Source organism: Sarcophilus harrisii, chromosome 6 (genome assembly GCF_902635505.1).
Source record: "Sarcophilus harrisii chromosome 6, mSarHar1.11, whole genome shotgun sequence".
Taxonomy (NCBI): domain Eukaryota; kingdom Metazoa; phylum Chordata; class Mammalia; order Dasyuromorphia; family Dasyuridae; genus Sarcophilus; species Sarcophilus harrisii.
Genome location: NC_045431.1, coordinates 50,985,931 through 51,010,892, shown reverse-complemented (window position 1 = coordinate 51,010,892; position 24,962 = coordinate 50,985,931). Strand labels below are relative to the sequence as shown.

The 24,962-nt window shown below is 33.6% G+C and overlaps 1 protein-coding gene across 1 annotated transcript in view; it reads left to right on the top strand.

The window, feature by feature from the left end:
• Positions 1 to 1,244: 1,244 nt before the first annotated feature.
• Positions 1,245 to 24,962, top strand: part of TMPRSS11D (transmembrane serine protease 11D) — a 40,784-nt gene continuing 17,066 nt past the window's right edge. Inside the window, exons 1-5 of the mRNA XM_012552226.2 lie at positions 1,245 to 1,288; positions 1,899 to 2,020; positions 3,529 to 3,647; positions 19,551 to 19,618; positions 21,898 to 22,058. Coding sequence (XP_012407680.1) covers positions 1,245 to 1,288; positions 1,899 to 2,020; positions 3,529 to 3,647; positions 19,551 to 19,618; positions 21,898 to 22,058 — 514 coding nt within the window. The remainder of the gene's footprint in view (positions 1,289 to 1,898; positions 2,021 to 3,528; positions 3,648 to 19,550; positions 19,619 to 21,897; positions 22,059 to 24,962) is intronic.

Genomic DNA, 24,962 nt, shown 5'->3' with positions numbered 1-24,962 from the left:
TCTTCTCCTTATTCTGCTCACTTCAATTTGCATCAGTTTATTTCATGGAATTCATATACTATGACTTGTCCAGCCATTCCCTAACTGAAAAGTGTTGCCTTAATTTCCAATCTCTATGCAGCAGACTCTCAAAATTCTATATAAGTTTGACAGATAGATTTTTGAGTCTGCTGCATTGAAACTGCTTTTTGAGTTATTTCTATCAGAAACTGAACAGATAATAAAGAAGAAACAAAATTTAAACATATATATTTAACTACTTTGAAACTATTAAAAGATTTTTTAAGGTAAGGTAAGGTAGTAGAAGCAAATGTCTAAGTGATTTGATTTTGCAACAAATTTCATTATAATCTGTTAGCTTAAACTTGGCTAAAACAAATTAAAATATCATTATTATAAATACCTGCTTGCTAGATAAGGAGAAAATATATATGTCTCATGGGTCCTCTTTTTGCAAATATCAGTCAGGGAAAAAAAAGAGATCTAAAGAATTAATTAAATGAAAAAGTTTATCATCTCTAGAAATATGAACCTTTCAAGTAAAACTGAAATTGATTCTTTTTAATTAGTAAAGAAGGTCTAATCTAGTAAAGGATAATTTATTTCATCCTAAAAACCAGCTGCTATCTTCATGACAGGAAAACTGGATAACATAACTTACTTGCTGATTCATCTAGCCAGAATAATAATTTTCTGTAAATCTTATTCTGACTCTAATCAGAGTCAGAAGACAGAAAAGATCCAAAGTAGAAAACTACATATGTGAGAGTGTGTATGTGTGTATGTATGTATGTATATTGTATATGTATGTATGTGTGAATGCATGTATGTGTGTATCTCTATCACTCTCTATCAATGAAGAAACTTATGACAAGGAGAAAAATATGAATTTACAATATTTGATCTATGGTTAAAAATTATTCTCAGGTTAGACAGGAGCCAATTACTAGAAATTGTACAAGATCAAAGGAGAACTAGAAGCAAATGTTATTGGATGCTGAGCCACTACCCAAGTGTTCTGATATCTATTAGTCTTCAGATTAAAATAAATGATTATCATCATTGTAAGATCTGATGAGATTATGTTTTGCTTTTATTTTATTTTTTTAAAAATATTAGCATTAGATTCTCAAATAGCCTGGAATTTGGACACTAATTCATTGAATATTAACTAATTAATATTAATAGTTTCTGCCCACAAACAAAATTGTTCTGAAAGAGTGGGGATATAGCTAAATGAACTGATGAAGGTGAAGTTAGCCCAGCTAGATGATTATGGGACAAAAAGGTATTTCAAAATTCAAAGACAATCCAAATATTCCCATTAATCTTTAAGCACTAGTAGCAAGAACATCTCCTGAACATATCTGATGAACTTCCCTTTTACCTTTCCAAAGCTCTTTCTTTCTCTTTCATAGTGCAGTGGCAGTATTGGATAGTGGATGGAATAGAAAATGACAACAGTTCATATTTGGGGACTGACTTACCAATTTTATAAAGTTCCAGGAACACTGATGGCCTGCTATATGAATGGCTCCAGTATACTCAACAATTAGTTTTACAAAAGTGGAATTGTCTGCTCTAGGAAATAGTATCTTTTTTCCTCACTTGAGGTCTTCAGATAAGGAAGGGATGCTGACTTACTGGGAATGGTACAGAGAAAATTTGTGCTTGGGAATATTTAGACGAGATGATGAGTGAAAGGGGGAAAATGACTTCTCTGTTCCATTCTAAAATTCCATGAAAGAATAATAATAGTGACTCATTTCATCTCCTGCAAGTTTAGGCCATAAAAACCAGAATACTTCGTCAGGGTACAAGGGTAGGAAGGTACGAGGGCTGAAATAACTGCTTTCTTGAATTATACAAGTAAACTTTTGTCTTTTTTCCAATTTAAGACCAGGACGGGTGGGGTCAGCCACCAGATCCCTGAATCCATGTGTAGTTTGCTTTTTTGTGGTAGCTGGAGTGGTGATCCTGGCAGTGACCATCGGTCTCCTGGTCTACTTTTTATCATTTGGTGAGTACTCCCTGGTGTTTCTTAGCCCATAACTTCAGCTAGAAAAATTAGCAATTTTCAAATGAACTACATGCTGTATAGTAAAACCTGAAGACAACTTTATTTGTAACATTTACTCATGTCTGCATTTCCCCACAGATGCCATTTTTCTCTTTATTACAGGTTAGCGTTCCCATACTGAAGGAAAGGAACTTTTTTTTAATATGCTGCTTTTCTAAGAGTAAAATTTTCCTTTTTCTTTTCATTTGACTTTTTTCACTTTCACTGTTTTTAACTTTTGGTTTAATTGGTATAAGGATGAATTTCAGAGTGTCAGGAAAACATCTATTAAGCTTCAGATTAAAATAAATGATTATCATCATTGAGATAAGATCTAATGAGATTATGTTTTGATTTGATTTGATTTTTTAAAAATACTAGCTGTGTGACCCTGGGCAAGTCACTTAACCTTAATTGACTCAGCAAAAAAAAAAAAAAAAAAAAAAGGGAAAAGAAAAAATATTAGCATTAGACTCTCAAAAAGCCTGAAATTTGGATCAATTAAATGAAGACAATGTTTCTGATGAACAGATGCTTCTGACCTCTTGCATATGTGTGAAGGTAGTATTTGGAAAATAGACTAGTAGGAAAAAAATGATTCTCATTAAAGTATTTGGCTAAATAACCTTTCCAAAACTATATCTTCACTGATTAGATAGATATAAAATACATTGCTACCTTGCCTTTGAATTAATAAGGTAATATTTTCAGAGCACTTTTAATTTCTCTACTTAAAGATAATAGAAATTACATTGAAGCCAAATGATAACACTTGATAAACTAACTTAGAGACTTTTAACACATTTCAGTCTGTGTCAGAGGTAGCTGATAGAGCTGAATAGAGTGATATACATGTACTAGAATCCAGGAAATCCAAGTTCAAATCCAAATTCAAACATTTATTAACTCTATAACCCTTGACAAATCATTTGATTTTAATAACTCAGTTTCCTCAACTAATACTGTAGAAGTACCAACCCTGCAGGGTTTTTCTGAGGATCAAATGAGATATTATTGATAAAGTTCTTAACACAGTCCCTGTCACATAATAAGCATTTAACACATCTTTTATTTCCTTTCTTTTTTTTTGGAGGGGGGATAACTTGGAGGAAAAGTAACTTTATCAAATTTTACATAAGTTTTAAAATTCTCTTTTGCAATACAGTCTTCTGATGCTACCATTTTGGGAGCAAGATTCAAGGATCTGGAGAACTCACAGTGTAGACGCTCCCTCTAACAAAGCAGATTGGCTATGTATCTTTAATTATATTCTTTGAGATTATGGCACTGAGACATAAAATCACTTATGATTTGGGTATGTTTTGGGGTAGGGAGACTCAATCACAGATTTTTCTGACTCCAGAGCAAGTCATCTATCTTTTATGTTATATAGGAATAAGAATTATTATAGTCATTATTAATGTGTATTCCAATCTACTAATTAATGAACACATTTCTTTTCTTTATAGATCGGAAACCATACCTTTACCAAAGTAATCTTCAAATCACAAATGTAGAATACACAAAGCATTTGGATTCACCAGCTTCGCAAGAATATAGAGCTTTAAGTAAAAACATTGAAAATTTGGTAAGTTTGTACTTACTTTTGCTCCATTCCTTTTCCTTTATTGAAACTATTTTTAGAGCAACTAGATTTCATAGTGGATAAAGCACTGGTCCTGAAATCAAGAGAACTTCAGTTCAAATGCAGACTCAGACACTTAACATTTCCTAGCTATGTGATCTTGGGCAAGTCACTTAGCCCCAGTTGCCACATATACACATACCTACAATTATTTTTTTTTTAAAAAGAAAATACTCAAAAAATTAACATAATCAGATTTTCTCTCCCACCCCCAATTTCGTTGGGGGGGCGCGGGGAGGAAAAATAAAGAAAAACAAAGTCCCTGTAAATATGCATAGCAAAGCAAAAATAAATTTCCTTGTTGTCTATGTTCATAAAATATTTCTCATTTTGCAAAAAATATCTAAAGTAATGATGATTTTTAGATCTATGAATGATGAATTTGAATTAGTCATCTTTCATATTGTTGGAATATACTTTTCAGATCCTAGATCAATCAATGGTATGGTTCTCTATGGTTTCACTAACCACTCTGCTTATTCTGAGAATTGCAATCCCATGCACAAAAGTGATAGAAGAGTCATTGCAAAGAACCACAGAATCTCAGAGATGGAAGAAAACTCAGAAGCTAGCTAGCCTAACTTGTGCCTGAACAAAATCCTCTATTCCACTTGTCTGACAATTAGTAATTCACCTTTCATTTGAAGATCAATGGGAAGAACGGCACTGTATCCCAAAGTATCTCATCCTACTACAAGAAAGCACTAATTTTAAGGAAATTTCTCGTGACTTTGATCCAAATCTGCCTGATTTCATCTTCATCCATAGCACTCAGTGCTATTTTCTTGAGTCAAATAGAACAAGCCTAATCCAAAAGGCAGTAAAACATTGGCTAGAGTATTACATTTTCAGTCAGGAAGACCTCAGGTACCTTTGTGGTCCTTAGTAAACCAGTTTCTTCATCTGTAAAATTAGGGGACTGAACTCAATGATCTCTAAGATCTCTTCAAACACTAAATCAATTTTGTTGTTGTTCAGTCATTTCAGTCATGTCTGACTCTCTGTGACCCCATTTGGGGTTTTCTTAGTAAAGATACTGGAGTGGTCTGCCATTTCCTTCTCCAGCTCCTTTTACAGATGAAGAACATGAGGCAATTAGGATTAAGTGACATATCCAGGAAAAGACTATGTAAAAAATAAATGCCCATCAATAAAACATTAAAAGAAGAATTCAGAAGAAAATGACAACTTATTCAGATCAAGAGGTTAGATTTGAACTCAGGTCTTCCTAACTCCAGACCTGTACTCTATTGCACCATCAACAATGCTATGAAATTTATGATCCCATAGTAATCCCTCTTCCACATAACAGTTTCTTCAAATACTATAAGACCCCCATCATTCCCATGCTCTGTCTTCTCCATCTCTAGATTGAATCTCACCAATACTTTCAAATGATCTTTATACAATAAAGTCTGGAGGCTGCTCACCAATCTGATCATTTTCCTTGACATACTTTCCAGTTTGTCTATTCCCTTCCTAAAATGTGATGTTGAGAACTATGTGTGTTCTGACAAATCAGAGAACAGCAATGTTATTGTCTTCCTCATTATAGATAATCCATGTTAAGATTTTTTTTTCAATCGTAATTATCTTTTAATGGGTATCCCTACCAATGCTGTGTGCTTTATAAACCCAATAAAAATGCTTTGAATGCCTTCATCCAAATCTATGATAAGATATTAAACTGCACAGAGCCAAAGACCAGTTCTTAGAGTACTCCATTCTCCAGAAACTGGCTAGTTGACAAAAGGATATTAATGAATGCTTTTTTAGGTGTGGCCAGTCTATCTGTTCTGAATACATCTAATTGTATTATCACCTAGATCCACAACTCTCCATCTCAGCCACAAGTACCTCATGAAAGATTTTAAGGGTTTTTATGTTCAATAATAATGCTTTTTTAAAAAATACTGTAATTTCCCAAAACCCATAGAACTCTATGAAAAAGAGAAGATTAAGGTAGTCTCTGAAAAGAGATTAAGGTAGTTGGGGTAATATGATGATAGTGTTTATGTCTTTGAAGGATTCATGAAAGAGAAATTAGACTTGTTTTGCTTGGCCTGAAAGGGAAAAACAAAGTGTGGTTGATAAATATTACCAAAAAAGGAAAAAAAATCAACTTGACATGGAGAAAAAAACCCCATTAAGGATTGTAATTATCCCAAAATAGAATGAGACTCTATCAGAGATTTGTTCACAGCAAGGAAGAAATGGCCATTTGTCAGGCATTTCTCAAAGATTCTTGTCTGAGTATAACCTCTTTTCATTTCTAAAAACAAACCTTTCCTTTTACCATTAAATATTAAATATTAATGAAGCCATTTTGTTCAAAGACACTGTGCTAAACACTGGAAATACAGTCCCCTTCCTTATAGGAGCTTATATTCAACCAGAGTATGTAATATATAAATAGAAAAGTACAAGCAAGATTCTAGGAAAATGGTGGAGTAGGTCAGAAAACTTCAAGCTTTCCAGATTTCCCCACAAACATCATATTTGCACCTCAGGGTGAACATAGACTGGTGAAAAACAAGAAAATTTGGGTAGAACAGGGGTTCTGCTCAAACAACCCAAGAAGACAAAATACAAAAATATAAAAAAAGAACAAAAAACCTCAAGTTAAAGTTGTTAAGAATGATGTTCCTAAAAAATCTTAAGCAAGTTTCTGATATATCTCATGGGATGGGATTTAACCAGTGTATAGTGCAAATACCTCCAGGCTAGCTCTATAGAAATATTGACTGGGGAACCCTGAGGCTAGCTGGGTTTCAGCTGGAACCTTAGTCCCACCCACAGGAATTTTCACTTCCTGGACAGTTTGGGGAATGGGGATCTGAATTTGGAAAGAAGCTCTGTTGATTAGGCCCAGCAGGCCTAGATGTGCTGCAGAGACACAGCCTTGGGGGGGGGAGGAGGAGCGGAAACCAGCACAGTGGAAAGGCAGAAGGAGGAGGCAGGGACGTTACTGACTGCAGGCACTTGCAGAAGGGGAAAACTTTTTGGTTTGGAGTTCCAGATTGGAGGAGTGAGCTGAAATGAAGCTAGAGGCACCACCATCCCACAAAATCCAAGATTCAAGATGCTTAGACCAATAATTCTCATTAAATTAAAATAAAATGAACAGGCAAAGAAAAAAGAACCTAGTCATAGAAACTAACTATAGGAATAGGGAAGAATGGGGTTTATCTTCAGAGAATTAATAGTCAATTAAAAAAACCTCTTTTACTCCAAAATGTAATGTTAAATGGCTATCTACCCAGAAAGAATTTATAGAACTCAAAAAAAAAAAGACTTTAAAAATCAAGTGAGAAAAACTTAAAAAATAAAAAGAACTATCCCTCTCTCCCCACAAAAAAGAGACCAAAAATAACAAATTAAATATAAAAAATTCAAAAAGCAGAACAGAATGCAAAACATCTTAAATAAAACACAGATCTGGAGAATAGATCATGAAGAGAAAATATAAAAATAACTGTATTATCTGAAAACTGTGACCAAAAAAAGAACCTTGACACAATAATGCAAGAAATAATCAAAGAAAATTGTCCTGGAGTGACGGAATATGAGGAGAAAATAGAAAAAAGCCCATCGATTACCATATCAAAGGTATCCTTTGTGGAAAACACATAGGAATATCTTTGCTAAATATCCAAACCCAAAGTTTTGTAAGAAACAAAAATAAAACAACTCAAATATGTTAGAGTGACAACTAGAATTGTACAGGATTTGTCAGTAGCCACAATAAAAGACCACAGATGCTGGAATCATATATAATGGCAATCAAAAGAAAACTAGGCCTGTAGCCAAAAATATCATATCCAGCAAAATTATCCATATTATTGAATAGGAAAAATGGACATTCACTGAACTGCTCTTTCAGAGCAGAACAGAATTTTCACTCAACCAAACCTGAATTTAATAAAAAAATTAACATGTAAGAGCCAATATCAAAAACTAATTTCAAGGAACTCAACATGGACAAATTGTTTTTTACATGGAAATATGCAATGTTTAGGCTTGTTTTCTGGAGGTCCTTTGGACAGGTTTTGGTCTCAGCAGGATAGACATCATGAGAATGGTCAGGAATAGAGTTTAAATCTCTATTCTGGCCCAGTCTTGATCTTAGTGAAGGAGTTCAGGAGGCAGGAGAGCCACCAGGAGGATGGTCAAAGATAGAATGTCTTATTTCCAGCCCTTAAATACCCTATTGTAATTACATTATTACAGCAGAAATATATAACATATGTTTAAGATTGACATCAGTAATTGGTAGCTCAAAAGAAAAATTGGGGCAGATTCTAAAAATCCAAACTGTCTAGGAAAAGGTAAAAATAGTGGCTATATACAAATAAGGTGCAAAGAAAGAATAGACACAAAGGCATTAGAAGGAGGGAGAAGAACTCATCTCAGGAATAGGTTAAATGAACACTATACATTTATACAACGAAGGATATAGTATCTTTCAAATTCTATAAAGAAATAAGGGGAGAAGGAATAGGATAAGATGAGACATAGAAGGAAGCATAAATTTATGGGGACAAAGTATATAGATTAATGGAAAATGGGGAAGGAAAGGATAAATGGAGAAGATAATAGCCAGTCAAATTAAGGAGCAGAATTAAAATAGAAAAGTTAGCAAGGATAGGAAATAAGAAATAGTGTGTGTGTGTGTGTGTGTGTGTGTGTGTGTGTATGTGTGTGCACACACGCGCTTAACTATAGCTTGCTTGAGGGAAGTAGAGGGGATGAAAGGGAAAAAAAGAATAAAGTAAAAAAGTATACAGCAGAGAAGAAAAGAATAACCTACAAGGAAGCAAAGAAAAGATGGACACATGAATATAATTTCTTTTAAAATGGAAATTTATCGTTATATGTTTTGAATCCTCCCCAATGCTTTTCTGGGCATATTACAACATTTTGTTTTATGTTGTTTTAATCTTCCTTTTCTGTCTTCCTTTTTCTATTCTGTTTTTTTCTTATTTTGTATTAGGTCTATAAAAAATTCCCCCGAAAAAGTACATAGGAGCTTGTTGAGTGAGTTGAGAGTGAGAGATCATTAACAAGTAAGAGGAGGCAAAAAGGCTCTAGAAAGTGGAACTTAAAGGAACTTAGGATGTCAATGCTGCCAGTGGGTAAGACAGGCATTGCAGGAATTGGGAATAGTCAGTGCAAAAGTATGGAGAAAGAAGACGGAATGTCATGAATGAAGAACAATAAGAATGACAATTCAGTTGAATTGTAGTGAAAGGAAATAGTATATAATTAAGCCAGAAGGGCAAGAAAGGGCTGTTTTAAATTCCAAACAGAAGTTTACATTTGAGGCTACATTTAAGGTGAGTATTAGGGACTCACTGGAATTTATTAAGCAAGATAATAACATGGTCAGTCCTATACTTAAGGAAAATCATTTTGACAGCTGTGTGAAGGATGGATTAGAAAGGGGAGAGAGTAGAAACAATATGAACAAACTGCAATAGTTTGAATGGAAGGTGATGAGGTATCTGAACTAGGATTGCGATAATGTGAGTGGAGAGAGGAGAAGTATATGAGAGATTTAGAAATAAAATATATAACACCTGACAACTCTTTGGATATGATTATTCTTTGGTAGAAAAAACAAAAATCTAACTAGCTTTGAGTAGTTTTTCCTTTTCTCTGATATCTGTTATAATTATGCCATCCACCTCAGAGTACTGCTCCTTTTGTATTTTTTCCCAATATTGCTTTTAAATGAAACATCTTTTTTACTTGCTACAGTATTTATTGTTATGTACATTTCATTCCTATCTTTAAGCTCCAGAAGCTATTCCAACAGGATTATGCATTGTTTTTATATTAACCCTCCATTTTCTGTCTTTGATTTCCTTTTCTATGTTTTTCTTTTTTTGAAGTTTAAGTTGTTAATGAATTCTCCATGAATCCAAGTTTTTGGAGATCTTTTCTTTATCATTGAAATTAGTATTGTGTCTTCAGTCTTGAAAATGTCCCATCTCTCCTGGGCTGGTTTCCTTTGCAGATTTTTAGACTATCCAAAGCTTTTCTGAATGCTTTGAAATTTGCTTTTCTGAAATGGGTTCATGTCAGACAATGCTTGATTTTCTTCTTCTCTGTCAAATATTTAGAAGATACATTTTCCTTTTTTCTCCAGCTTCAAAACCTAGGTCCTCCCAATTAGACAGAATCAAGTTCTCGATAGCAATTCTTATCACTTCCACCAGCTTTGAAAGATGAATATATTCCAATACGCCCACAGATCTATGATCATATCATGTGGGTAGGAATTCTAATGCTCTAAGTCATAACTTAGTGCCCATCTCATGTGACCCTTCACTTTTCTCCTCAGGGGGCTGCTCCTGGAGATTTAACCAACATATAGAGAGCTTTCTTTTGTTCTTTTAACATTGTACAGATACCAATGGAATACAGCATTGCAAACTGGCCAAATAATTCATTCATCTTTTTTCCACTTTTACATGTATTTGATGAAAGTAATTTTTCATAGCTTCACTCACATAATTCCTCATTTGTAATGAATTGAGGTTTTCTTATGTCTATTATACTCACAATTTTTATTCCCCAAAATACTGTCAAGAAACAATTAAATTAAACTTATTACTATAACTCATAAATGTTTCCTTTTTTCACTTTCCTTCCCCACTCATGCCCCTTATCCTATTGACTCCCTTGAACAATGTAATATCTGTCCTTTTTTGCATATACACACTTAGTAACATGCATCTTCTATCCCATAGAAGTATAGCAGAAGTTAAAGATATATATGAAACCAGAAGAAGGTACTGAAGGCTAACATTTTTTGTTAGGCTAATAAGAGATCAATTTGGAAAGTTCTGAAGTGAAACAGAATGATACATGGTGGGTAACAGATAAATACTTCTGATTTACAATTACCCTACTGATGATTTACCTGGTTCTATAAATAAGTGAATCTGTGATCTTTTGTAGCAGTATAACATAATGGTATGACCAGAGTAGGTAAAAAATGAAAGGGGGAATCACAAGATTGACAGCTGGAAGAAAATATAGAGATCTGTTCTGCTCTCCCCTCCCATCCATATTATTTATGAGGAGAGTTTCTGAAAATAACTCATTCAAGATCTCCCAGATAATAAATAGCAGAGCCAGGAATTTTATCCAGATCTTCTGACTACAAATCTAGTACTTTTTTTCATTATGCTTTGTAATTGTAATGACCAGGAGAGTGGAACATAACTCAAAGGTACCAGACCTTGAATGATCTCTGTTCCCACTCTATTCAGTCAGTTAACCAAGTGGTCACACTTAAGTCACACTATTGTTCTGCTGCGTTTTTCCTTCAAATCCTGATCTCAGAAATTTGCTTCTTTGACCAAATTGTACTTTCCATCCACCTTTCCCAACTCCCTTTCCCTTACAAAACCTTTTCAGTGTTCTCACTATGACCCATTTCCCTGTTCTAGCTTTACTTTTTAATATAGGCTGGCTCCCTAGGTTAACAATTTCAGGGGTTTATTAAAGTTCTATAAAGAATCAACCTCCATTCCCTGCCTCCATTTCCTAACCACTATCACTGTTTCAGCCCCTGTCACTATTGTTTTGTTCAAGGTCTCCTGTGACCAAATAAAATAATATATCTGTCTAGTATTTTGCAGTCCTTAAGGCATCACTTTCCATCCAACATATAAACGTTAGCAATTATTTCAATTACTGAACACAATTATCCTTCCTGATTTCCTTTATTTATAACATTTGAAAAATTACCTATTTCATCCATGTTTTCTCTTTTGAGACTCTCTTCTCAGGCTGTTTCTCCTTCTCTCTTCTTCATTCTCCCTACAATTCAGCCAAATTGAATCATTCATCATTCCCTGATCATACCATCTGACTTATACTGCCTGAATGCTTGCCTTTGTACAATCCTCTCCATTTATAATGCCTTCCTCAACCAGGTTCCACCTAATAAATCCCATTTTTCAAGATCCAAGAAAAATATTTCCTTCTCTACAAGATCTTTCTTGGTTCTCTCAAATAGAAATTACCCTTCTCTCCTCTGAAATCTCATAGAAATAGTTTATATCTCATAAATTTTCATTTGAATTTTTGTAATTTGTACATATACCTACAAAAGTAGATAATGGTCACTCCCAATGTGAAAGCATATTTCTCTAATAGAAAATCAAGGATGCCTTCTCTGTGCTTATCTCCACCATTTTCCATCCAACTTTATCTTTAATTTGCCTTCCTACATAGCACAAAATTCATTTTGAACTTGCTTGAAGAGTTCTTTATCCTGGTCTCCAGTTATTTGATCTTCAGTCAACTGGTTATGGTAATATCTAGTTATTGCTGATTTCATGGGCTATCATTGAATTTGAGTTATATTTCTTATCATAATCAATGGATCTCCTAAGGTTGGACTTCCAGAGAGAGCTAATAGTAATGTTTATCATTTAAAGTACATTATATTATATCCATTTACCACTGAAGAAATTGAGAATAGAAATTAAGTGACTTGCTTAGTGTCACACACCTAATAAATATCTGACAGGGGGTTCTTATCCAGGTCTTTCTAATTCCCAGTCCGATATTTAAGCCACTGTATGACTTAGCTATTTATGAACATCAGTCTGGAGGACCAAGTGATCCAGGTCCTAAGAAACAAGCATCATAAAGTTTAGGTGTTGCAATGGCTAAGTAGATATCCAGGATTCTGATAGAAGTCAAATCAAAAGGGTTTGTGCTAAAAAGAAATCCAAATATTATGGGGAATCAGAATGTAGCTGTTTGCCATTACAACAAGATTCCAGAGATAGCCTCTGTGCCAGAGAGGTAACTCAGTTCCTGTCAGAATATATAACACATGGACTAGCTCATCCCTAAAATAACAGATTACAAAGTTTAAAAGTCTAAACTGGAAAGGAGAATGAAACAGAGGATAGGAAACAGTCCATAAATCAAAAGGACAACAATAAAAAATGAATTCCTATTGAAAAAAAGCATTTCCAGCATTTGAAAGGAATTTAGCTAGTCTTTTAGATGCTATTACAAATTACCAGAGAATATTTTATGTACTTTGCTGAACATTTTTGAAACTGAACCACGCTAGTGGTTCATGTATGTTTAATGATAAATATAAAATACTTTTAAAATATAAAAAAATCGACTAATATAAAGTATTTCCCTCTTCCTTGGTCAGTTAATTCAATAAATATTTGATAAGTACCTACTACATGCCCTATACTATCCTAATTACTGGGAATATAAAGCAAGACAAAACACTGTCTACCTCATAAAGAAGCTGACAATCTAATGGGGACGACAACATATAAACAACCATATATAAAGAAGACATAGACAAGATAAATTGGGAGTAATCTTAGATGGATGGCACAGATAATAAGGAAAACTGAACTGGGAAAAGCTTCTTGGTGAAGATGTGACTCATCTGTGGCCTTTTAGAAATAAATGGCTAGCATTAGAATCCATATTTCCAAGTAGCTGTGTCAAAGAATGAGTATGTTCTGGTTGACAAGTTCTTCCTAAGTAGAATCTGAAATAAGGCAATATTTATTCCTCATTTCCATGATTTCCTCTGTTCTAGACCTGCTGAGTTTCAATTCCAGGTAGCTAACATCATCTGATTGCTCTGCTTCAGATTCGGGATTACTGAGCCCAGGTAGAAAAAATTAATGAAACTAAGCTTTTATGTGCCATGAAATGTATGTTGTAAAATTCAGAAAGACCTTTCCTTTTGTTTAACAAGCCATCTACTCTCTACTTATTTGTAGCTTATTATATCATTCCAAACCTTCCTTTCTATCTCTCCTCAAAATGCTGGCCATATCTTTTACACTATTTCTCCTCAAAACATACTTTCACATGATTGTGCCAATGACTTAGTTTTTTATTTCTTTGAGATTGTTTAGTGTAAATTATCATAATTCCCTCTCAATTCTCAAAGCTTCTCTGCCTTATTATCTCTTCTCTCTATCCTTTTTATCTCTTTCTTTTCCCCAAATTTCCCCAAAGACTGATCCTTCTACTCTTATGATTGATCCCATCTTTGCCCCTTTACTCATTATTTTCCTTATGCATTTTCAATCTTTCCTTTATTTTAACTCATTTCTAGAAATTTATACATCAAAGCTTTAAAACTTCAAAATCTTCTTTAAGAAGTTATCTTAAATAAGGGAATAATATACAATGAAACTAGAAATATGGCTTGGGGACAGGTTATGAAGGGGTTTTAAGAGTTAAACAGAAGAGTTGATATTTGATTCTGGAGGCAGTGATTGAGCAGGGGAGTGATGTGGTGAGAAATGCACCTAAGGAAAATCACTTTGACAGCAATATGAAGGATGTTCTGAAGTGGAGAGAGAAGCAGAGAACCTAAATAGCTGATTTTTCTCTTTTGTCTTTGTATCCCCAGCCTAGCATAGTGCATGACACATAGTAAACATATAGTAATGTTTGTTGCTTGATTTTTTAAAAAAAAGATCTAGTCTATGTAGATAGACAAAATAGAAATTATCATCATTCTTTACATTTGTGTCTCTTTGCACCATCAATGAGATCACTTGTTAGATATTTCAAACTGAATATTTCAGAGACATCTGAAACTCAACTTCTTCCATATATCTATCCCACTTTCCAACAAACTAGAAATATTAAAATTAAAAATAATTTTGTAGAAATTAAAAAATAATCCTTGCCTTGCTCTTTAACTTGTCATTTAATATTCCTGAGATTGCCCCAACATATTGGTCATGCTAAAATAAAATATTGCACAAAGATGCTTTGTACCAAAAAAGTTAACCTACTAATTATTGTATTAATGGTTTTTTTTTTTTTTCCTGAGCAAGATAAAACAAAAATTATAGGCAGTCCTTACCCTCAAATACAGAAGCCATTATAATAGAGGGAGGAATTGAAGAGGTACAAAATAACTATTATTATATAAAGCATGACATATACGTAATATAAAATGGAATATAAATATGTAATAAAGGTGCAAATAAAATGGATTAAAACTGCAGGAGGAAAAGATTACTTTTTATGAAAGAAATTTTTTAAATTTCATAGAAAATAGGCTCTTGAACTATTTCTTGAAGAGTGAGCAGGACTTGAAAGGCTTTCTAAATAAAAATGCAAGAAATGTTCAGAAAATAGTAAGACGTAAAGTTTGGCACACAACATATGCATGTTAGTAGTGTGAGTTGTCTATAAAGGCATATTGGAGTTAGATCATGGAGGGATTTGAATAGTAGGCTATGGGAGTTCAGCCTCTTTTGTTAAGAATAAAGAGGTTTATCTAAGAGAGGGTATGGGGGAAGGGAGGGAATTTGGAACACAGGGTTTTGCAAAGGCTAATGTTGAAGAACTGACCATGCATATGTTTTGAAAAATAAAAAGATTTTAATAATAAAAAAAGAATAAAGAGGTTTTTAAAAATGAAGAGGTAAGTAATTAAATTTACCTGCCTTTTTGAAAGTAAGGGTCTATGACAAATGATCAAATGAGTTCACATATTTTAAAAATATTGCAGACCTTAAATTGCTATGTAAATTTACCTGAAGATAAAATTGAATTCAATATAAAAGTTAGTATAACGTTGTTGTCTAATTTAAGAAAACTTGAATTTTCTTTCTCATTTATATAAATACCAATTAGGCAACTAAGAACAAAAAGAATACTTTTCCTGTCTTTTTATTAGCATTACTTGGCATTTATATAGCACTTTCAGCTCACAATATACCTTCAATCATTTTAAAGAGATTTTAATTATATCTTCTTTGTTATGTCTAAGATTTATGCATGTTCTTAAATTGTCTTAGATTTATATATTCTACTTTTATGTTCATAGACATCCTTTAATTTTCTATATTCCTGAGTTTAATTGTATTTTTCCTAGCCTTGGATTTATTAATTTGATTTCACCAAATTCCACAAGATATTCCATTTACTATGAAGCAATTTTGCAATACTTTTTATTTAGGAATTTTAGTTAGAAAATAAATGCCTGGTAAAAGAATACCCTGAAACTCTAAACATAATAATGTAGCACATAGTTTTCTCTAATTTCATTCTATTCTATTAACTTGCATTTGAGAGAAAGAGAAGCAGGAAAAAAATGTTGCTAACAGTAATACACATTAAAAATAGAATTGTATGCTTCAGTCAAATGGGACTATTTATTCTTCCTTAAACCAACTATACTTTCCCATTTATATATCTTTACTCATTATTTCTTCCATCTGAAATGTCCTCCCTCATTCTCTAATTTTTGAAATCCTACAGATTTTACAAGGACCAGATAACTTCCTCCATGAGATCTTTTATGATTTTTCTAAGGCATAAACTTAATATCTTTTTTCATTCCTATAACACCTTGAATATCTATTATGTTGTACTTACCACATTCTACCAGTCCTCCAATTTTAACACCTGGGGAACATCTCCACTAAAATATTACTGCAGCAGTTCAAACTTTATATGTCCTACCATTTTCCTATTCTCTTCTTCCTTCTTAACTTCCCTATCTGTTAGTGATACTACCATACTCCAAGTTACTTGTGACTGAAATGTAGTCATCTTTGATTCCTCCCTCTTCCGTTTTACTGAGGTGACACAAGACAAACATTTTGTGAGTAATACAAAGTGTTGGGTGTGCAGAAAGTAAATATAAAAAATTGGAAGAATGCCCTAATAACTGGCAGGGATCAAGAAAGACCTTAATATAGGAGGTAACGTGTAAACTAAACTTTGAAAGGAGTGTTAGGGAGCTCAGAATTATAAAAGCAAGAAAAGGAAGAGTATTTCAGGCACAGAGGGGGCAACTTATACATGGTAGTGGAAGATTTATTGTCATAAATTGTCATAAACATCAAGAAGGCTAGTTGGAGAGAATAAAGAGTGCTTGAAAGACAGAAATGTAAAATAAGTCTGAAAAAATGAAAGCTAGAGATATCATGAAGGATTTTAAAGGGGGTTGAGTTTTATTCTATAGAAAATGAAGATTCTTCAAAGAGTCTTCAACTTGTAGTGACATGATCAAACCTGTTTTAAAATTATAAATTTAATAGTTATATAGACTATGGATTTAAAAGGGAAGAAGATAGATGCAGAGAGATCAAACAGCAATTTTAGTAGTCCAGAAAAGAGGTGATTAGGATCTTAATTAAAGAATAAACAGAAGGGAGCAGAAGGGAAGAATATTGTCAATATAGAATGAACAAGATTTCCCAATTGTTTGGCTAAATGGGGCTAAGAAAGAGTGAAGAAGTAATGATCACTCCAAAATTTTGAATTTAAGTGACTGGAGGAATGCTGGTACCCTCGATAAGAAGAAGCTAGAAAGAAGAATAGATTTAATATGAAAAATAAGTTCTGCTTTAGGTATGCTAAGTTTGAGATGCAGAGCAGATAGCCAAGCAGAGATGTCCAGATGATAGCAAAATGGCCCTAGAGCTCAGGAGAGAGATTTGGTTGAAAACATGTGGAGTCCTCCCAGAGAGATAACTGAACCCACAGTAGCTAAAAAGCTCAACATAAGAAGAGGGCCAAGAACTTGAGTACAGAAAACAAGATTCAAATGATGATCCAACAAAAAAGCCTGAGAAGTAGTGACCATATAGATAATGGTTAGAGAATTACAGCACATTATCTTGATGATCCAGGAAAGAGAAAATATCTTAGATATATAAGTGGTCACCAATGTCAAAAAAAACTACAGAGAAGTCAAGAAGAATGAGATTTTAAACAAAGGCTGTTGGGTATTGCAAAGTAAAAGCATTGAAAACCTCAGAGAAAGTAGTTTTATCCAACTGATGATTGTAGACTTATTGAATTTGTAAGCAATATGTCCAGGATGAATCTATAGTGGTAATGTAAGAACTCAGGTACAAGGGGGTCCAGGAATAAATTCAGTTGAGAAGATGGAGGCAATGGGTACAGATGGTTTTTATTAGTTTGTTTGTAAAAAAGAAGAGAGAGATATGAATTAGTGACATAAACTACAGTATAGTAGTGTTTCATACATATTATAAATTAATCCAATTTTCTTTCAATTCTTTCAAATTCTTTCAAAAATATGAAAATCAAGTCCATTAGTATTAACCTTATTTTTTTTTTAAAATCAGTCCTCACTGTCTTCAGAATTAATTCATACCAAAAAATGTTGCTTTAATTGAAAATGACATTTACTTCCATCTAGATAACATTAACCATCCTGAGGATACCAGTTCAGGAATGATTTTTTGCCATGTGACTTATAAAGTTAAAAATAACCTCTTTGGCCATCACCTAAGAATTGCTAGGTTTTTATAAGTTTTGTGAAGTTCTATAAAAATGTACAAGTAGAATCTATTAGCTATTTGAACCTTCATATTGCTATTGCTTACTTAAAATCTGACATTTGCTGATTTTTAAAAACTCACCTTTAAATTTGCTACTTTTCTGTCTTTGCTAACATAATTTCTTAACTTTGCTGAAAAGATAGAGACATAACAGAACTAATAGGATGACAAGATTGGGTTGATCTGACCTAGACTGTTACAGCAATACCAAAATAACCTATTAGAAAGTAAAATATTCCAGCAACCAACTACTGTTTTGTCTACATAACAAAATCCAGTTTGACAGCTTTTTAGAAATTAATTTGGCACAATATGATAGCCACATCTATTTGTACAAATGTGATCCCCTTTGCTACTAAATAATATGAAGTACCATGATCATTCTTTTGAATATTTGCATGCTATTTGCATGCTATGACACGCTCTATGAAAAAAAAGCGAAGGCTAGTAATTGTCTCAGTTTTCTCTCAAGCTCTGGGAAAGTTTCCTCTGTCTGGGCCAACAAGGAACTGATATTTTCATCCACCCAAATTAGGACATCATCCATAATGAAACCACAGTGCATTTGACTTCTCACCCTTGACAGAACAGCTTAAACCACTATCCCTAAATTACCAAACTCATTGCTGGAGTTAGGCAATGAATCAAAAAACACAATTCAATTCAAAAAGTAGTTATTGAGTGCTTACCATGTGCAAACACTATGTTAGACTCTGAGACACAAAAACAATAAGGAAATTAGTTCCTGCCCTCAAAAAGCTGCCATTCCCTGAAAGGGAAGGTTGCTTTGGATCTCCAACTAATGCAAAAAATGCTTCGCCCACAAATTTCTCTCCCCCAACTATCTCTCAGGCTGAACTTCTGTGCCTTTTTTTTCCCAATTCAATCTTCCCTTGATGTTCATCTTAAATTGAATTTGTTGCAAAACAAGGACAGCTAGTGGACAGAGGGATGCACCTGGAATCAAACCAGTTACTATAGTTGTGTGATCAAGGGTAACTTGTTGTTTTCCTTATCTATAAAATGAGCCTGAGAAAGAAATGGCAACCCATTCCAGGGTCTTTGCTGAGAAAACCCCAAATAGGGCCATAAAGATCTGAATGCAACTGAAATGACTGAACAATAATATATACAATGTGGGGGAAGAGGGAAAAGTTGGAATAAACAGAATAATTTGCTATATCAAAATTATCCTAGTGAATGCCCCTCTCGTGTATAAAATGAAGAGACTGGACTAGTATCTTGTTAATTATAATTTATAAAACATATTAGAACACACATATTTGTGTGTGTGTGTGTGTGTGTGTGTGTATCACAAATGAAGAAACAAACACTAAGTCCTACTTACAGTCTTGAATTACATCAGTGGTGGACAAAATGCAGTAATGCATTTCAAATAGGGAAGAGGAAGAAACTGAAAAAAAAAAAAAGGAAGGCCAAAAATCATCATAAGACACAATTTTCATTCTATTGCCTTTTTTTGTTCATACAGATGAATAGTACCTTCAAAGCATCAAATTTAGGAAGACAATTCATCAGAGCTCATGTTGTAAGCATTCGGTGAGTAGCATTGCTTTCAAGGAGAGAAGTTGCATTCACTCAAAAATATTCATTATTATGGGGCCATTAGAATGCAAGTTCTGGCAGATTCTACCAGGCTAGATGAATCTTGAGTAAGATCCAACAACAAACCAATTGTCTACAAGGTGAGACTTAATGGAGCTGAATTTCTAGAGATTTAAATCACCAGCTTAGTCAAAGAGTGGTAGATTTTTTTAGCTACAACTGTCCAAGACCATCTAGGAAGGTATGGACTGCAATTCATGTAGTAAGAAAAATTAGCTTATATTTGTATAGTTCCTTAAGGATTAGAACTTGAATCTCACTTAAAGTGATATAACAACCTAATAGGTTCATGATTTAAAGCCTTATTATCCCTACTTCACAGATAAAAGAACTGAGAGGCTCAGTTTCATACATTTAATAAGTGGTGAGTTGGGCCTTTAACAAAGATTCCCTGATTAAATCCTATGCTTTTTCTGCTATATAAACATAAGAATCCAATCTGTACAGATTATTGTCATGATTAGTGTTATATGTAAGTGGATTGAAGGCAGTTACTTGCTCTATAAGAAACAATCAATTTGAAGAATACAGAGAAACATAGGAAAACTTCTATGAACTACTACAGTGAGGTAAGTGAATTAGCAAAATAATATATTCAACAACCACAACAACAAAAATGAAAAGACCAAAGAAGAAAACTTACCATTGTTTAATTATAATGAACAAGTATGGCCCTGGGGGAAAAAAAGAGGAGAAAATATACCTCTTGTTTTTTCCTTACAGAGACAATGATATATTTTATACATACGTCAGATTTAGTTTATGTATTGACTAATTTTGTTAAACTTTTTTTCTTCTTTGTTATAAAGATTGTCTCAGTGGGTGAGTTGTGGAAAGAAATGTATTAGGAAATGAAGCTAATGTAAAAACAAAAACTATCAATACATTAAAAAAAAGAAATGGGAAATTATAAGGCTATGAAGTATAGTTTGAAGAGCACTAATAAAAGCTCCCCCCACCCTTTCATATAGTTACCCTTTCCTTTGTCTTTTCCACTATCTCAATCACTAGACCTTGAAATTCTTATACTTCCTTCTTTGTGCTAAAATACAAGTCAAGAGATGTCTCTTCACTCAGGGTACACAGACATCCAAAGGGTCTATGAATAGATTTCCAAAGGTCTGTGAACTTGCCTGGACAAAAAAAAAAAAAAATTGCATATTTAATTTTTCAAATTTCTAACTGAAATTCTTCTCTTATACCTGCTGTTATAAATGTTGGCAGCAAGCCATTATTCTGAGAAGAGATCCATAGAATCATGGACCAGACTACAAAAAGAATCTACAATTCAAAAAAGGTTAAAGGTTCCTGTATTATATCACTGTTTGCAATGAACTTATTAACACAATTAGTTCTTCAAATTTAGCAGCCAATGGCAATCCCTGAGCAAACTGGATTAGCTACTGTTCAACTGTGACTGGGCATGGAGGCATATTTCAAATAGAAATATGGCATAAATCTGAGATAAAAGGAAGCCCCCTAAGTGATTCTGTCCAGTTTGTATGTGGAGCAAAGTGGGACAGTGCAAAGAACACTGGATGAGGAATCCAAGCACCTGAGTTAAATCCCAGCTTTAGTTTTGTGACCTTGGGCCAATTACTTAAATTCTCAGGGTCAAAGATTTCTTGATCTATAGGTGATGCAGTAAATAGAGTATTAGGTTGGGAGATGTGAAGAACTGAGCTCAAAGCTAGCCTCAAACACTTTTATTGTGTGGGCAAGACATTTAATTTCTGTTTGCCTCAGTTTCGTTATCTGTAAAATAGGAATAAAAATAATAGTACTTACCTAGGGCTATTGTGAAGATTATATGATGTAACTGTCAAGTGCTTAGCCCAGTGCTTGGTACCTAGTAAGTGCTTTATAAATATTAGTATGAAATGGTGGTGGGGAAGGTGTGATTATATCTCACACTTACAAAGCATTTTAAGGTTTGCAAAGAACTTTACAAGTTTAATCTCCTTAAAATCTCACTTCCTCAATGAGAGGCAGGTGTTATTAATATTGGCAGTTGTATAGGAGGAAAATAAAGCAGACTGGCTAAGGAATTTACCCAAGGTCACCCTTCTATGAGGAGAGTGGATTTGGACTCAAGTCTTTACTCTCTGTGGTCTATGGTCCTATTTTAGCCCTCAATGAAAATAAAAAGTGTACAAACAATCCAAAAAAGACAATAATAATTTATATTTCCTCACCTGCTTGCATGGTTTTAGGCCGGGTGACCCTGGTGTGATTGCAGCTGTTCTCCTGAAGTTTCAATTCACAAGAAGGATCAGGGGATCATCAATGAAAAGCAGGATCGATCAGATTTTAAGGCAGCTACAGAATAATGCTGGGACTATGACAATCGATATTTTGCCTGCGGATGTTCAACGCAAGTATCGTGTTTCTATACAATTCTTTTTTTTTTTTTTTTAAGTGTATATAGTAATTTTTTGACTATGCAGTATTTTTGTCTTTTGGATTCTAGTTGGTCAAACTGAAGTTTCTAAAATGGATATTTTAATATTTTTACCTTTTTATTGTTGCTATTGGTTTGCATGTTTGCTTATTTTTTTCTTTCTTGTCTTTCTTGTTTCTTTACTTTCTTTCCCCTCTTTTTGATCTGATTTTTTTTTCTTGCACAGCATGAGGAATATGGAAATATGTTGAGAAAAATTGTACATTTTTAACCCATATTGGATTGCTAGCTGTCTAGGGGAGGGGGGAAAATAAGAGGGAGAGAGAAAAATTTGGAATACAAGGTTTTGCAAAGGTGAATGTTGAAAGCTATGACGATGAATGTTTTATTTATTATTTACAAATAAATTTACTAATAAATTCTAGGTTGACTGTCTTTTAATAAATGTTGATTAAGTTGAATTAAATCCTATTAAATTCAGTACTGAGAAGCAGATTTAGGGATTCAGGAAACCTTGAGTTCAAGTTCTACTTCTAATATATTCTGTCTCTCACCAATCCAATCAAAGACTATAAATTTCAGAAGAGTTGTCTACCCTGGCTAAAAGTGTTTACTTCACTATTATAACATTATAGTTCCGAACCCTACCCTCCAACAAAAAAAATCATTGTTGGGCTTTTTGTTATAGATTTAATAATTCCTTCATGTAAACACAATTCTGAAATAAAATATCACCAATAGCAAAATATAGTTAAAATATTTTATAAAATCAAATTATAAAATAAATTCAATTATATTTTAAAGGATGCTCCTGACAGAAGACTATACTTTTTTCCTTTAAAGAGGAGCTTTGAAAAATAACTTTAAAAGGTTGAAGTTATTTTTTTTTACAAGTGAAAATAATGGAATAAATAATCTGTTTGGGATATAATTCACTAAATGGACATTTCATGAAATGCAAAAGAATTTAGATAGGTGTCTGATTTTCATACATATCATACATCAGGGAACCAATAAATATCCCAAATGATATCAATATATATTTTGTTGATAGCATTCTGTTGTTTTAGTCTAATTTGACAAGACAATTTGGGGTCAAATCATAGGAAATATATACACAATAGACTTATGGTTAGTTATAGAGTGTAGTAAGATCTGTTGTAGGAATACACACACATACATACACACAAAATCCCAACTAGTAGCTCCATCAGCAATAAGCATTCTTCAGTCAAAGCCTTGGACCAGGACCTCAACTAACCTGATATTATCTTGGCCCTCAAATTCCTGGGGACTTAGAAATTTCTAACACAACTAGGAAAACTCAGCAAGCAATAGGAATAACAATACAGACACTTAGCTTCACCTCAGGGAAAAGAATTTCCCCCTGCCCCCCAACTAGGTTAAAAAAAAGTTTGTTTTGTGTGTGTGTGTGTGTGTGTGTGTGTGTGTGTGTGTGTGTCTGAATAGTATTTTATAATGTTTAGCATTCATTTTCACAAGATTTTGAGTTCCAAATTTTTCTCCTTCCCCTCCTCTTCCAAAGATGGTAGCCACTTTGATATAGTTTATACATGTGCTATCCTATAAAATATATTTCCATATTAATCACAATTGTAAAAGAGGAAACAGACCAAAAGGGGAAAAACCACAAGAAAGAATAAATAAACAAAAAATGTGCTTCCATCTGTATTCAGAGTCCTGCAATTCTCTATCTGGTTATGGTCAGCATTTTCCTTTTCGAATCCTTTGTATTTCTCTTGGATCATTGTGTTGCTAAGAAGAGCTGATTCAATCATAATTAACTATACAGGCAGAAAAGTTTTGACACAGATTTTTTTTCTCCACTGAACATAGTTCCCATGGGAATGTAATCTTATCTTGGGATCCATGACTCTAAATTGGGAGCTTCATCATTATTTTAAGATGAAATCTTCTCAAGCAGTTAATAGAGGACAGTAGTGAGTTATTGACCCATGAATTTTCTCATGCTCCAATCCTATATTGACTTTACTTCTAGTCCTTTCTATGGGATAAGTACTTTTGGGATAAGTCTTAAATTTTGCTTTGATGTGTAGCTTTATATTTTTCAGGAACTAGTCAGGTATTCATTTCTGAGATAATAAGTATATAAAAACTACTCTACTTTTCACCACCACCATCCTACCCCCAAGTTCATTTCTCAATTACTTTATATCCCTCCTCTGGTTGTAATGTGTCTTCATCCACAAAGGAGCTGTGGAGCTGGATAACTTTTAAGATCCCTTCATGATCTATGCTTGTCCAGCTGGTTTGGTTTGAAGAATGATGTGATGTACAAGACTTTTCTTTCTTACATTCTTTTCTTTCATTTCTTCATTTCTTTTCTTTCTTTCTTTTCTTTCTTTATAATCTCTTAATTCACAGCAACAAATTTTGGGGTTTGTGCCAATCCAGCTACCCAGTACAGAGCAGGAAAGGAGTCGAGGGCAATTCATCACCCTAGGGATCCTTACATATGGTGGACAATTGAACAAGCAGAGGGACACTAAAATCAAGAGAGGGACTTAGAGAGTCAGCCATTACTCCCCCAAATGATTTGCATTAATTATGCTAATTTATGGGTAGTTTTCATCCTAGTCAACCTACTCAAGGAGCAAGTGGCAAAGGAAAGCCAGGTCAGGTTATTATCAGACAGCATCCTGTGTGTCATGAACATCAGCAGCCCTGTCAGCTTACCTCAGAGCATTAAAACCTATGCTGACTAAGCTAACAGGAGGTACATTGCAAGGTTAGGGAGACTGGATTATAGGAATGATGAGTTACACCTTTGTATCTTTCAATAAACACCTCAAAATTTACAACTGTAAGCTTTTCTCATGCATTATTTCCAGCACC